We start from the raw sequence: 14328 nt of genomic DNA, 5'->3' as shown, positions 1-14328 counted from the left end.
GTACCCCCCAGACCACCACTTGCACTAATAGCTGGCCTAGGTTTCTAATGAAAGTGAAAAAAGTGAAAGCCCAACTGGGAAACTCCAACTCCCATTGTCATTGTGACACAGCACTTCACAGCACACAAGTGTTCATTGCACACTGCACACAACGAAATAGCATTTATGCCTCACCCGTGCAAGGGGACAGCCCCCAATGGCGCACCAAGGGAGCAGTGCAGCGCGACGGTAGCCTACCATGCTCAGGGTACCTCAGTCATGGAGGAGGATGGAAGAGAGCACTGGTGGGTTGGGAGTCGAACGAACAACCTTTGGGCTACAAGTCTGACGCCCTAACCACTTACCCATGACTGCCCCATCTAATACCATTAAAGGAATGGTCACTTTGTGATCCCACACTTAGCACATTAAGAAAAGAAAAAAAACACATTTCGAACACCTTTTGTAAAACTGTGACATGGTGAGCAAACTAAACCAAATGAGGCCTCACTTTGAAAACATTGAGCTCAAATCAGTCAACCTAATATGAAAATACAAAATGTGACAAACTTTTGTTGTGCAACATTGGTGGGGCCAGAGAATTTTGCCTCTGTAGTTGGTGGACAAGTGTTTTGCTCCAAGGGTCCTCCTCTAAAGAAAGTCGCTCATCTGATTCGACAAAGGGTTCCAGTGTTTGCCTCGTCATAACAGACCAGCGGAAGTGGTGGGTACGGTTTCAACAACTGGTAGGAGGCTAATGTTGGCCTGAGAAGCTGCTGTCTGCCCTCTTGATGTAGTGCATTATTACATTGCCAGTGTAGGTTACTGCATGCAACCTTTCGAAAACAATTTGCTACGTTTTTATTTTGGCATTGTCCGCAAACGACCAGCACTGGTCCCATAGAGCAGCAGGACAATGTCGAACCGCCTGGCGTTTCAGACGCAGCTAGCCTCCATTATGGAGGTCTTGGCTAATGCAGCGGTGGCAGAGATTTGTAAGCTTGTAGACGACGATTTCGCCGTAATTAACTTGCAAATGTCCCAGTGCCAAAGAGAAAACAAAACTCTTAAAAGGAAGCTGCATTTACTAGAATTGAAAATGGCGCGGGGTTATGCCGAGAGGAGAATACGTGAAAGCGCGATGAACCATCGCTCGAACAAGATTCACATAAATGCAAACATAAACATCACGGATAAGTACAGAGAACCTATGGGTGGTAGGTTTGTCTTTTCATTCTTAACATGATGCACATATAACCCAGTGTAATATTGCATAAATCGAAGTAATGAAAATTAATTGCCTCGTTTGTTATTATTTACAGACCACCTTACGCCCGGTGGAAGTCATGGAAGACAGATTAATATCGGCCTGTGGGGAGATGGCTTGACCCCTGAAGGAGATGAAAGTCGCCATCGTTTATCAGCTGAAGTAAGCCATACAAAGTCATAATCCGAGTATTTTGAAACAATTGTGAATAAGAACGCTTTACTCAACGAATATCCCTCCTCTTACAGCATGTGCGTGAAGAGATGACTAAGGCAGACCTGGTACATGTCAAACAAGAGAGGTTAGAAAGCGACTCACGGAGTCTACATATCAGAGAAGACGGTAAGTGGGACTTGGCCAGAGTTGAATTCAGTCATAACATTCCAGAACATCCCAGACCAGTTCTTTCACATCACCTGTTTCAAACACTGACACAGTTACAAAGTAACCAAAGATGCATTTAAAAGGTGGTTAAATGATACATTTTGTACTCTTAGGGGTTCTTTACATCGTGTATTTTCACTTGCTCAACTTTCTTTTGTTGTCACTGTATGGTTTATTACTGCATGGCCTTCAGGGGTGTCGTTCAGGGTAGTAAAGTGTGGCTGAGTCACCGGGGCCCTGTGACTAGGGCCCCAGATATATGGTTGGAGCTGATTGTACACATGATGCATGTTGTAGTATCTACTGAAGGCACGACCACCTCAACCTTTGCCTAATCTTGTGACTCGCAATGATGGGAAAAGTTGTCAGTGGCACACGTACATATGAAACCAGCATGATCCATGCCTGGTTTTATTGTATTTGAAACAGCTTCATGCTGAAAGGTCCACAATGTGTTGGTGTTGTCATTTGCTGAGCAGTTCTGTGTAGGCATGCAGATAATAAACATAGATTTTTTTTTTCATCATGCTCAGGGAGTTCATTTGATCATGATCATCCATTTAATATTAGAAATCATAATAAAAAGCAACATTTCCATTGTTGGTGTATTGGTGTCATGCAGTACAATAAAATGCCAAAATACCCCTCTGATAGGGTGGTTAGGCATGTGTCCACATACCATTTTTTCCATTTTCATCCTTTCGGGCTAATGATTTGGTGACCTCTTCATCTCGTCATTGTCTCACCCTTGGAGGAACCATAAGGCGGCAGTGTGTCTTATCACCCAATGAAGTTCATTATTACTTGTACTTCTAGTTTGTACCTGTTGCTTGTCAGATTTGCATTACAGCAGATGAAATGAATTAAAATCAGTGTTACTTCTGTAACTGGACAGGCTGACTTCACAGAAATGATAGACTTGGAATTACACTGTGTTCTTCGTGTATATTGATTTTTCAAAGTCATTAAGAATGTTATCTTGATTTGCTGATATTTAGACTGTGTGTTGAACAGTCATTTTTAAAATCACAAAAACTTAAAATTGGAATTGTGTTTTCGTTCATAGGCTCTGTCGTGGCTGGCCGGGCGTCATCAGATTTTGAAGAAAGCCGGATTCCACCATCCAGGACCTCAGAAGGGCATCCACCGAATAGCAGCAGGAGCGAACAAGGCAACGTGGAGGTCAGTGGAACCACTGCTACCCTTAAGTCTGAGCCACAGGTTGTGGTCACGGAGGGGGGATTCGACCCCTCCAAAGCAAAGGATGAGTTTTGCACGGACACCAGTGTGGGTCCACTGGAGGATTTCTTTCTGCCCGACGGGAAAGACATGGTAGAATCGCGGCAGCCATCATGCTCTTATGCGCATGCAAGCAAAGATGCAGACAGTTATCAGATGAGCGGAGAGCGCTCGGATTCGGATGAGCAGGAGGGTGAGCTAAGCACGTGGAGCAGTGATGATCCACTACCAGAACAGTATCAGAGACCACACAGAGGTGACTCCATGGAGAAGCAGAACTCAATGTGTTTAGATAATTACAACATGCCCCCCCATGCCATGGTCACAGGACGACACATGTCTGGGCCGTCTAGTTTTAAGGACCTGAACGGATGGGAGAGAACGGGCAATACCAGTTTCATGCCACCACCAAAGTCCAGCAGAGCAGCTAAAGGTGGTCAGGAGAAGCTGTTCATCTGCACATACTGTGGAAAGGCCTTTAATCGGCCCAAGAAAGTTGAGATCCATCAGCGCATACACACTGGAGAGAAGCCTTTCCGATGTGCCACGTGTGGGAAGATGTTCTCAGAGGCGGGCAACCTGAAGAAGCATCAGCGCGTTCACACAGGAGAACAGCCCTACGGTTGCACAATGTGTGGGAAACGCTTTGCCTGGATCCGCAACCTGAAGACACACCAGCAACGAAACCACCCAGGCGTATTCACAGGAGTCGATTTTATGATTCCAGGGCCAGGGCCTACTTAATCAAAATCTTTGTGGGTTGCAATATGCTGACTCCCTCCTCGGTCTGCGCTTGTGGCCTCGCATTTCGCTGATGCCTCGCCTCCTTGGAGAAAACGATTACGTTTCCCGCTGCCTAGCCACATAATTTTTTGGGGGGACTATTCTTCATTCACCATCCAGTTTGCAAATGAGAAAATGACATTAGAATTGAGCTTTTGCGAGGTACTGAAATTTCAACGCTGTTGTTGGTGACGTCATCACGAGGCCAGGAGGAGGCAAGGGAGGACGGGAGTCCGCATATTGGAATGCACTCTTTGTGGGTTCTCTCGGGGGTAGTGATGCTGTGTTCTAATGGACATGTACATTTCTCTTGTTCACACTCTTTTACCCCTTCTTTTGAAGAGGTCTGGGTCATGTCAGTTATTGATGATGGACATGTCTGGCTGAATCATTTTGTAACTGTTTAAAAAGTGAAAAGAATTACCATTTATAAATAAAAGAAATTCAGGTTATTACAACAATGCCATTCGGTTTTGTTTTGTATGCTTTTTCTGTGTATGACTTGTTAGTTTTTTTTGGAATAATAAATATTTTGTCACGGCCGTCTGGATTGCCTTCCAGTATGAAACTGTTAATTATTAATAAAAGATATTTTATCTGCTATACCTGAACCCTGTGTTCAATATGGGATGAAAATGAAGCCTTACACACTCACTAATACATGCAGCACACAATGTGTGAGGTATACTGAAAATATCAAGCTCAGCGATGTTTTATATAGAACTGACTGAATGCTAAGAATGTAGGGGGAAAAAATGGATTGATATAGGTGTGCACATACAGATGCTCTCATCAGAGATGCCCAACTTTTTGCATTATATTCATATCTCATCTCCATTGACGGCTCATTCATCTGTTTTTTTTTTTTGATTGGCTGCATAGACCTGCTCATACATATATGTGTGCCAGTACCTATTCTTATATGACAAGTGTTTTTTTATACAAGAGTTTCACTTGCTCTGTAATTCGAGGGGAGGCTCAATCCATTCAATTGGAACACGGTATATTACCTGGCAAGGTATTGGTATAGTGCAGGTACATTCGGTACTTGCACAGGTACAGCCTGATGCCTTGAACACACATGAGTTTTGACCCCGGGCATCCTAGCACAGTGAAAGCCAATCGAAGTGATGATCAATTTTATACGTGTTCTTTTTATGATGGTTGCATGCCTGTGTTCTCTGTTTCAGGCGGAAGATTTGGAGGAAGGAGAGCCGGATGTGCTCTTTATTAAAGAAGAGAGCCCAGAAGATGACCAGGAGGGTAATAGGAGAGGGCTTAGTGTACAAGAGGGTGAGAACTAAACTCAGTCAAGCCACAACAGGCTGTCTTTTTGTATTCGATTCATAAATGTGTCCAGCAATGGTTAAATGGCTTGATGTCACTATACAAGATACAACCAACATAACCAACTACTATACCCTTGTTGTGTGAAATCCTACCTCTTCCAAGTCTAGTCATTAATGATCTGGCCCCTTATATGCCCTCAGGAGTGGTGGAGTCCAGCACTGGGGACTCGGGAGCAGAGCACGCCTCAATGGAGTCACAAGTGTCACCGGCCGAGATCAGTTCATTGGAGGTGTGGTACTTTGTACTTTGTGTGGTACAACAATTTGTTTTCAAGTATCGATTCTGAGATCCTATTGCTATACTTTCCCAACAGAGGGGAGTGATGATATAAAGATTGTGAATTAAATTGTGGCTTTCTGCATCTAATACAGTCTGGGAAGCGGGAGCTGCCCAAAGAAGAGGAAAAACTTGGGGTAGAGGCTGCTAACATTGCCCCACCAGCAGGAGCGCAAGTCAGAGCAGAAGGTAGTACTCATATTATTAGCCTCAAAGGTAGTGTGTAATTTTTTTTAGTCATTAACTTCAGGAGTTATGCTGTTATCTTTTTCACAAGTATTTACCTCCGCCATCAGTTTCTAAGAATTTATTATAGCTGAGAAAATGAAACATTTCATACATAGAAAGGTGGATCTTCTCAGTGTCTGTCATGTTGAACATCTTTACCTGCAACACTTACTAAACTACTTTGGTCAGACCAGTAAATCATTGTTTATTACCTGGTCAATATTCATGAAAAGAGCAAATCTGGCAATGGGTAGCATAGTTGCAATGCCAATTCTGGCCACAACCCTGACTTTAAACTTTAAACTACAACGGGCAACACTCTGATTCTTCCACTGATCCCTCAAAAGTGTTGGCTCCCAAAAGCCATTCAGGTCATGTACCCATCATAGATTATTAACACGCGCGATTTGATCAGCCACTTGCAATGGCTTTATTGGCATGACTATCGGTAACAGTGTTGCCAAAGCTTACAGATAAAATAAAAGTGGGTAACAGAACATTATGGTCAATTAAGAACATTAAGCATATGTGTTAAGAATATTAAACACACACATACACACACTTGCATCAAGAACGTTAAACACACACACACACACACAAACCTGAAATAATTAATTGTATACTCTCACTGTCCCTCAGGGTATGGCATGCTGCAACATATTTTGCTACTATTTTTCCGCTAAGAATATCTCTTGCAGGAGTGCTGTCTTTAAGATACTGGTGCTATCTGGTACTGCATGCAGACCTCATGAACAACTTCTACAAACGCTTTTCTTATTTTTCTTCTAAGGCTTTGAGGACTCTGTAGTGTTCAGAGAAACCGGAGGAACACAAGCGCAGCAGAAACAGCTGCCCCCAAAATGTACCACAGCGGTCTCGTCTGGCACTATCTGGGACCTGACGGGCGCCGATGACATGCCAGATGGGGACAACATTCAGAGTCATGCAGCAGCCCAGGGCTTGGAGAGAGACGGCAGCGGTGCAGAGGTGGAGTCTGACTATGCTCTGTACGACAGGCCCATGGAGCTGGACAGTCTGTTCTCCTGCTGGGCCACAGAGGACCAAGCTGAGCCGGGTCAGCCCTCTTGTTCCTACTCCTCCACCGAGCCAGACCCGGACCAAGACCAGGACCAGGACTGCCTTCTGGTTCATTCAGGGCCTCAGTCAAGAGCTGTGGCTGCTGTTGGTGGGGGCTCATCAAGGGGAACTGGCAACAATCACAATGTATCTTCCACAGGCGGTTCACAGAGGACCCTAAGGCCAGAGAAAGGGATCGCAGCAGTGGGCAACAATGCCAGACTCCCCGCATGGCACTCGCTGGCTATGGCGCGTGGAGAGCAGCTGCTGGCCCGACGTAGGCTTCACGCTGGCGCCGTGCGCCTGGAGACCGCCACAAGCACGTGCCCGCCTCCTTCCCAACTACAACAACAACGGGTCAGCTTAAATCCAGTAACACCTTTTCCTAGGTTCAGCCCCTCCGCCATAGCGGCAGCACAGGCTAGCAGCAAGTCCTTGGTTGGCCCGTCGCAGCCAGCAGCAGCACAGATTTTATTTCCACCCATGGAACGGATGAAGAGCAAAAGGTACGTGTGCCGATTCTGTGGGAAGGCGTTCGCCGGACAGTCCAACCTGGAGGCGCACCAGCGCGTGCACACTGGAGAGAAGCCATTTCGCTGTGCCACGTGTGGGAAGATGTTTTCGGAGGCCGGCAACCTGAAGAAGCATCAGCGCGTACACACAGGAGAGAAACCATACACGTGTGGCCGCTGTGGAAAACGCTTCGCATGGATCTGCAACCTGCGCACTCATCAGCAGTCCTCTGCATGTGGAGGAGTGTAGCAATATCTATTAGAGGGACACTGCCCATACGGAGAAACTAACCCCTCAAGGACAAGTTACAGTAATCAAGACTGCTTTTAGCTATGAAGCCTGCTGTGGAAGATGTGGGGAAGATGCCAAACATGGGTTCTGTTGATCCCATGAGATGGTAAAAGTTCCCATACTGATAAAAAAATTACCCAGGAGAGAGACCTTACATGTGTAAGGGCGGACTCCTTTTTCAAAGACGGAGTGTAGCAGTTCCCATCAATCCCAGGGAAAATGGGGATACTGATAAAAATAACCCCTCAAGGACCAGTTACAGTAATCAAGACTGCTATTAGCTATGAAAGCCCAACTGGGAAACTCAAACGCCCGTTGTCATTGTGACACAGCACTCCACAGCACACAAGTGCACACTGCACTCAAGAAAATTGCATTTATGCCCTCGCCCGTGCACCCGCCCCCAATGCCGCACGAATGGGAGCAGTACGGCGGGACGGTACCATGCTCGGGGTACCTCAATCATGGTGGAGGATGGGGGAGAGCACTGGTTAATTACTCCCCCCACCAACCTGGCGGGTCGGGAGTCGAACCGCCAACCGGCTTTGGGATAAATGAAATAACCCCTCAAGGACAAGGTACAGTAATCAAGACTGCTTTTAGCTATGAAGCCTGCTGTGGAAGATGTAAGGAAGATGACAAATATGGGTTCTGTTTATCACCTATAAATAAAAGCGGTCCTGAAACTAGTGTGTTAGATTTTCAGGGTATTCCGCAGCAAAACAAGGTTATGTCAAAATTGCTCTTTAGTTTGACGAGTGATCAGATACAGTTGTTAATCGCATTACTACAAATTCATGTACTACCTCAGCAATAGATAAACAACGTATCAGTTAATACAATTACCTGTCAATTGACACAGACCATTGTTACGGGTATAATTATTTTTATTATTATTATTATTATTATTATTATTATTATTATTACTAAAACATTTATTTTTCGTAGCAAAATGGTAAGAATATAACTGAACACTAATGGTAACTTGTATCATTCTATAACATACAAGTTGGACACATATTTTTTATAAACAGATGTTAAGTTATGTTTTCAAGTGCTTCTCTCTCACATTTACTGTTTTCAATTTCGGAATGGTGCTCCACCCTGTAAGAATAAACGAGTCCTATTGCTGAAACACAACTGTCCATGTTCTTATTTTATGAAATTGTGAGGGGTTTTTTTTATTATGAATCTCATCGAACAGCCATATTTTGTCAATGAAAATTGTGAAGTTTTGTTATTCTTATTCCGTTTCCCAATGTACACTTGGTTGTTCCAAAGGAATGAACCGCATACATCATTTCGCTTTGAACATCTCTTGGACTTCCTAATATATGTATTTGAAATTGAAATTGTTTAACCCAATTAATGCAGTGGAGATGGTATATTGTGTTGTACCAGAAGTGAGGAACAGTTCTGGCCAATGTGCAGTTAAACTTACTTGTGGGTAGGTATGGTTCCCTATCTTGCCAAGATTATTTCCAAACTACCTCTATTCCTTTCATACCCTGTGCTATCCTTGTCATAGAGTGTGCCAAAGGATCCTTATCACTCCCAAATCCAGTCCTTAAGGAGCTTCAATGCTATAATGAACATTGTTTTCAACTATTATGCATGCAAGTGTATGTGTACAACGTATATGTACAAAGACCTGTAGGAATCTCGTAGACCGGCTGGTTGGTATGGGACAAGCAACACTGTACTATGACTAACAACTTCGCAGAGATTAAAAGTATTCGCCCAACGTGGGGCTCGAACCCACGACCCTGAGATTAAGAGTCTCATGCTCTACCGACTGAGCTAGCCGGGCATGCGCATGAAAGAATTTCACATCAATTTGATTGTAATGGTCGTATGTACATACCATAAGACTATACATACCATGTAATTATCACCATGTAGTGCTTCACAAACAGACAAGCTGTTGAGTTTTATCAGCAGAGTGGTCCTGCTGACGATACGTAAGCAAGGAGGCTGACGACTTCTCTCATATTGAAGATTTATTACAGAGAACAAAGGAACTTGACTATCTGCCAGTTGGGTTGAGCCACAGCGGACTGTGCATGTGAAAACCTCACGCATAAAAATGTCTCAAGTGCGGCTGGTCAAAATACTATACAATTCTTGAACATACCGGTACGCATCTCATTTTGCCTTCTCTTGCGCCCTCTTGTGTTACCAAAAGAACATAGCAATTATTTACAAGTCATGTAACCCGAGGACACATTTCGTGGGCTTACATTGAACACACAAGCAAGATTTTTTATAAGAGAAACAGAAAAATGAAAACATTTTTTTAAATAGTAGTTTTAAAGATGGCCATGACGATAGACAAATTGACTACTTGGTCCCTACAGAGACGAAACTACTGGCAGAACTCAATAATTGTAAAGAATGTGTATGCTACTACTTAAAACTGACTATCTCGCTATGAGCGCGTCGATGTTTGCTTTTTCTCTCCCCGGTCATTTTGAGAAGTTCGTGAGATGAACAGCTTCTTTCTTGAACAAAAAACATTCCCTTCCCTGACCGGGAATCGAACCCGGGCCGCGGCGGTGAGAGCGCCGAATCCTAACCACTAGACCACCAGGGATTGGCTGCTAATGTCCCGGAAGTAAAAAATAATATTTTTTAAAATTCTAGAATAGGCTTAATGCATTTATCTCTAGGGCTAAATACTGCATGCTATGAAATCTGCTTTTGCACTGATTAGCTGCTAATCTGCATTGTGTATCCTTAGGACTATATGATTGCAATTAAAGGTGCACTGTGTAGAATGTGTCCAGAATGGGTAGGCCTACTGCTATTATGCTGATCATTGAAACTGGGTTGCCTATTGCCAAATTTGATCTTTTCATGAATGCTTACAAAGTAATAAACTAATAGGCCCCTATTTACTAGTATGGCCAAAGTACTGTAGTTTTAGCAGTTAAAATTTCTATTTCTGGAAATTCAAAATGGCGGACTATGGAGAAGAGACCCCTTTTCATTTATGAAAAGTGCAATTTTCCCAGTCATAGGCCTAACAAATACTTAGAATTTGCTGCTGGTGGTAAGTATATGAAAAATGTAACTTCAGTGAATGGGTAGCATGAATTCAGGAAATAAACAACCAAAATTCTTGGTAACACTTCATAACAACCTTCCGCTAATTGGTTAACTAATGTTAACTAATGGTAGGCCTAAAGTATTATTATGTCGCCCCGGAAATTGAGGTAGGGGGCAGTGGCGGAACAATTGCACACCGGGCCCCAGGGCAAGGCACTTATCGGGCCCCCTATACAGCTCTACCAAGCTCACAAGGGCCCCCGCCACCAATACGGGAGGGCCCTGGGCCCAGGGGCAAGTGCCCTGCTCGCCCTCCCTACAGCTCCGCCCCTGGTGGGGGGCATAAGCTCTGCTGCATAATCGCGATTAATAATCATGATCGTGATTTTGATCTAAATAATCGTGATTATAGTTTGTTCCATATCATGCAGCACTAGTATATTATTGGCATCAGCAAATGTTTAGTAAGTGTTAATTGATTTAATAATGATATATCGACGCTTGTAATATTATTGTAGATGCACAACAAACCATTAGCTAACCATTAGTTAACCATTTATGCGGAAGGTTATTGTGTTGTTACCAAAATCTTACACACCTTTAAGATGAATCCAATCCGTATAGGGGTCTGAAAAAGACCACAGTTCGAAATCGTATGTCTCCACTCCAGTGTACGCCTATCAGATTTTTAAAGAAAGACAGCCTCCTTCTGTGTTAGGACTGTATGGGACTTGGGTCATGGAATGTCCTATACCTTCATCCATAGCTGAAGCGTCTGTGTGGCACCCACATTGACCCACATTACTCAGGTAGGCCTACTGTAAGCCTATCCATGTAGCCTAACTGTAAGACATTTTGGATAACAGAGCACTTGGGCTACTCTAGGCAAGGCCGTAGCCAGGATTTTGAAATTAGGGAGGTCCATGATGTGCACGTTGACATTAGTTGACATTGGTTGTAGTTTTTATGTGCTTCTGAGGTATTTTAGGTTTTTATAGGCTCAGGGCAACTTTTAAAAGCTAAGACTTGAATTGGAATGTGCTTCTCCAGCTCTAAAACGTTTAATAAAAAAATCTCAAATGATCCTGAACCTGAGTGGTGCTCCAGGCACCTTGGACAATGTTGCCAGTATCCAGCATCAATGGGTTAAAAAAATATATATATTTTCCCTGAAAAATTAGGGAGGTCCGGACCTCCCTGACCTCATAGCTGGCTACGGCCATGACTGTAGGCCTATCATCATTAGATGTGTTTTGCTCAGCCATAGGCCTACATCGGAAACACAGACAGGAACAGTGCTTGTATCAAATAAGATAATTTTAAAAGTGCAATATGTTTGCAAAAATTGTTAATGAGTGAGGGGCGGACCAGTGTGCATAGATACGTACAAGTCCCAATACTTAAAAACTACAGAGAAAATGTCTGTGTGACCTACTGTCAGCTGACTCGGCATCCATTCCTTTATTGGAACACTTGTATCATCACCCTCGATGAATGTGCATGGCCAACATGACATGAGAACAACAGAGCAAAAATGCACAGCCAGAAAAGTTTCCTAGTGTAAATCTGAGTTTTTGTTGTCGTCGATTTCATTGAGTTTCTATTGATGATGTCTCTTCTTCATGCTATTCTGAAGGCATTGGCCAGGCTAGGATGGCATGGCATGGCATGGCATGTTGGAGTCCCGCCAAAACTCCAAGACAATTCATATAGGGACATAAAGTTGCAAATAAAATTTGTATCCAAATCTGAAGTCCCTTTCACCTTTATACAATTCCATCATTACACCTATTATGACATTGAATACAAGAGCCTGGATAATGCCAAATCTGAACAGAAACAAGTCTGCATAAAAAGTACACTTTTATTTGAAAGAAATAACATTACATAACAAATTACATAATTTGGGATATCAGTAAAGGAATTGTTTTTTTGTTTTTTTTTTACAAAATGTCCCATCATATAATAATTTTAACATTAACATATATCACATTTATGTCTCATGAATTAGAACATACAGTATTTTCCATTATTACAGTGATGAGACTTGAATGATGTCATACAATAAGTGAAAAAAGAATTTGGCTACTAAAACATAAAAAAGATAAATGTTACTCATAAAATATCTCAACCAATTGGAAAATCGTGTGAGTAGATTCAAATACAGTCATAGTTGCAAATTGCACAACATGATTTGTAGACATGTCCGTTTTATTGCCTTCTCTTTTTCCTGCTGAGGATGTGAACAATGGCAGTGGCGCCAGCCATGATGAGCACAGCGCATGCGTACACCGCCACATAGACTCGTCTGGCCAGGGGCAGAGAGCTGCCAGTGGAGGGCAGTGCAAGTCCTGACAGCATTAGACATTGAATTAATTTTGCTATACCGTACAAACTGAATCCAAAACCAATGTAAGCATTTACTTAACATATGTGGAACAGCAACACTAGAGGATTCATTTACATTTAACAATACATTAGTGATTACATAATTGTGAATACATAGCAATTGTTGATGTGAAAAATGTTTAAAAAGCCAGAGAGGAACCTACCTTTATCACAATCTTTAGGTGGCTCATCAACTTCATGTACATTTCGTGAATTTTCATCTCCAGACACTACAAGAGAAATGTTTGAATGGGATACGGCTATGAAGCCACTTTTAATTTTACGTCAATAAATCCTAAGCAAAGCATTTGAAATTATTCTTACCGTATAGAAGGACTCCTGTACCAAATATTAGCACTTTGTCTTTTGTTGTTGCACAGAGGTACAGACCCAGGTGATCGGCAGTAATATTTTTGACAGTCAGTGCCACAATTCTGTTCTTGACACTAACATCCCCCCAGAGATGTTGCTGGTCTGGAGAGATGATGGTTACATTTCCATTATGAAAGTTAAAACCAGTCACCAATACGTTGGGTAATTGGCCATCTGTCAACTTTAACCAAGTAATGTCACTGTAGAAGGATCTGTTGCACTCGATTTTAACTGTATCCCCCAGAGACACAAGTCTTCTCTCAAATGCCCCATGCGACATCCTCACACTGTAGCCTGCATAAAATAAAAATGGATTTGTGTTTTAGAGGCAACAATTCCTCTTTCAATAAAATATGATGAAAAAGAAGGTTTAGAAGGATCATAATAGGCAATAATTGACAACACAAGTGTAATAGTGAGCTTACCTAAAATAGTGATTAAAAACCACATCATCTTCAGGGCTGTCGTTGTTTCAGGGAAATGAAAGAAGTGTTAAGTTGTAGGTGTGCAAAGCGGAACAAATGACCACTAACCTATGGTTGTCATAAACAGGGGCGTAGCAGCAAATTGTGGGCCCTATGTACAATCAGCTCAAATGGAGCCCCCGCCCCCAACCATATATCTACATAAATCACACACTGTGTGGGCCCCCTATGTACATGGGGCCCTAGTGACTCAGTCACACTTTACCCCCCTGTACGGCACCCCTGGTCATAAACAGGAAAATACCCCTAGTGGTCTGATGTGTTCTCTGGAAAAAAATGTGTGGTTGTTTTGTTTCCTGAATGCTCAATTGCCTCAGCTCCATGCGAAGTTAACAGTATATTTAAAGATTTAAGAAGGCCAGTTGTGAAGTGAGTTTCAATTCAGCAGCTTTTGGAAAGACTTTACCGATATAGGTAGTTAGTAAAACAAGTTCACCCATTGTTTGAAAAATGGCAGAATCACAACTCAAATCAAGCAGCTGGTCTGCACTAAAGGCCAGAAGGACTGTTGTGGTCAACATCTGTAGTTACTTTATTCAGCTTTCATGGCTTGGTGAGACCTGTTTATTATACATTAAACATTGACTCAGCAACTTGTCAAAGTGCATTTATTATGGCTGTAGCCAGGATATGTTTTCATGCTTGATC

At 42.8% G+C, this 14328-nt stretch overlaps 2 protein-coding genes and 2 non-coding genes across 4 annotated transcripts; 1 reads left to right on the top strand and 3 right to left on the bottom strand.

Annotated features, from left to right (window-relative positions):
- The first annotated feature begins 700 nt into the window (after nucleotides 1–700).
- si:ch211-89o9.6 (sal-like protein 3) lies at nucleotides 701–8064 on the top strand. The gene is made up of 8 exons (XM_063218715.1): nucleotides 701–1196; nucleotides 1302–1408; nucleotides 1495–1588; nucleotides 2697–2812; nucleotides 4843–4945; nucleotides 5143–5231; nucleotides 5374–5467; nucleotides 6297–8064. Exons 1-8 carry the CDS (start codon nucleotides 896–898, stop codon nucleotides 7343–7345), a joined length of 1953 nt encoding a protein of 650 aa, XP_063074785.1. The 5' UTR covers nucleotides 701–895; the 3' UTR covers nucleotides 7346–8064.
- A 1060-nt stretch (nucleotides 8065–9124) lies between these two features.
- On the bottom strand, nucleotides 9125–9197 carry trnak-cuu (transfer RNA lysine (anticodon CUU)). Its single transcript has one exon. It is a non-coding gene; the product is annotated as a tRNA-Lys (tRNA).
- Nucleotides 9198–9908: 711 nt separating this feature from the next.
- trnae-cuc (transfer RNA glutamic acid (anticodon CUC)) lies at nucleotides 9909–9980 on the bottom strand. The gene has a single exon. It is a non-coding gene; the product is annotated as a tRNA-Glu (tRNA).
- A 2404-nt stretch (nucleotides 9981–12384) lies between these two features.
- Nucleotides 12385–13697, bottom strand: LOC134466308 (uncharacterized). Its single transcript, XM_063220206.1, has 4 exons — nucleotides 13621–13697; nucleotides 13148–13489; nucleotides 12988–13053; nucleotides 12385–12786 (listed from the first exon to the last, which is right to left on the bottom strand). Exons 1-4 carry the CDS (start codon nucleotides 13646–13648, stop codon nucleotides 12647–12649), a joined length of 576 nt encoding a protein of 191 aa, XP_063076276.1. The 5' UTR covers nucleotides 13649–13697; the 3' UTR covers nucleotides 12385–12646.
- Between the last annotated feature and the right edge of the window lie 631 nt (nucleotides 13698–14328).

This window comes from Engraulis encrasicolus, chromosome 16 (assembly GCF_034702125.1).
Source record: "Engraulis encrasicolus isolate BLACKSEA-1 chromosome 16, IST_EnEncr_1.0, whole genome shotgun sequence".
Classification (NCBI taxonomy): Eukaryota; Metazoa; Chordata; class Actinopteri; order Clupeiformes; family Engraulidae; genus Engraulis; species Engraulis encrasicolus.
Note: the sequence above shows the minus strand (reverse complement) of the source record. Positions and strands in the feature narration are given on the sequence as shown.

What these genes read in the sequence shown, in the direction of transcription:
- si:ch211-89o9.6 (XM_063218715.1), top strand. Translation starts at nt 896, where the DNA reads ATGTCGAACCGCCTGGCGTTTCAGACGCAGCTAGCCTCCATTATGGAG. An exon ending in GCGAACAAGGCAACGTGGAG is followed by an intron (nt 2,813 to 4,842) that starts GTCAGTGGAACC and finishes TCTCTGTTTCAG; the next exon opens with GCGGAAGATTTGGAGGAAGG. An exon ending in CCGAGATCAGTTCATTGGAG is followed by an intron (nt 5,232 to 5,373) that starts GTGTGGTACTTT and finishes CATCTAATACAG; the next exon opens with TCTGGGAAGCGGGAGCTGCC.
- LOC134466308 (XM_063220206.1), bottom strand. Translation starts at nt 13,648, where the DNA reads ATGATGTGGTTTTTAATCACTATTTTAG. An exon ending in GTTTTTAATCACTATTTTAG is followed by an intron (nt 13,490 to 13,620) that starts GTAAGCTCACTA and finishes TATTTTATGCAG; the next exon opens with GCTACAGTGTGAGGATGTCG. An exon ending in ACCTAAAGATTGTGATAAAG is followed by an intron (nt 12,787 to 12,987) that starts GTAGGTTCCTCT and finishes TAATGCTGTCAG; the next exon opens with GACTTGCACTGCCCTCCACT.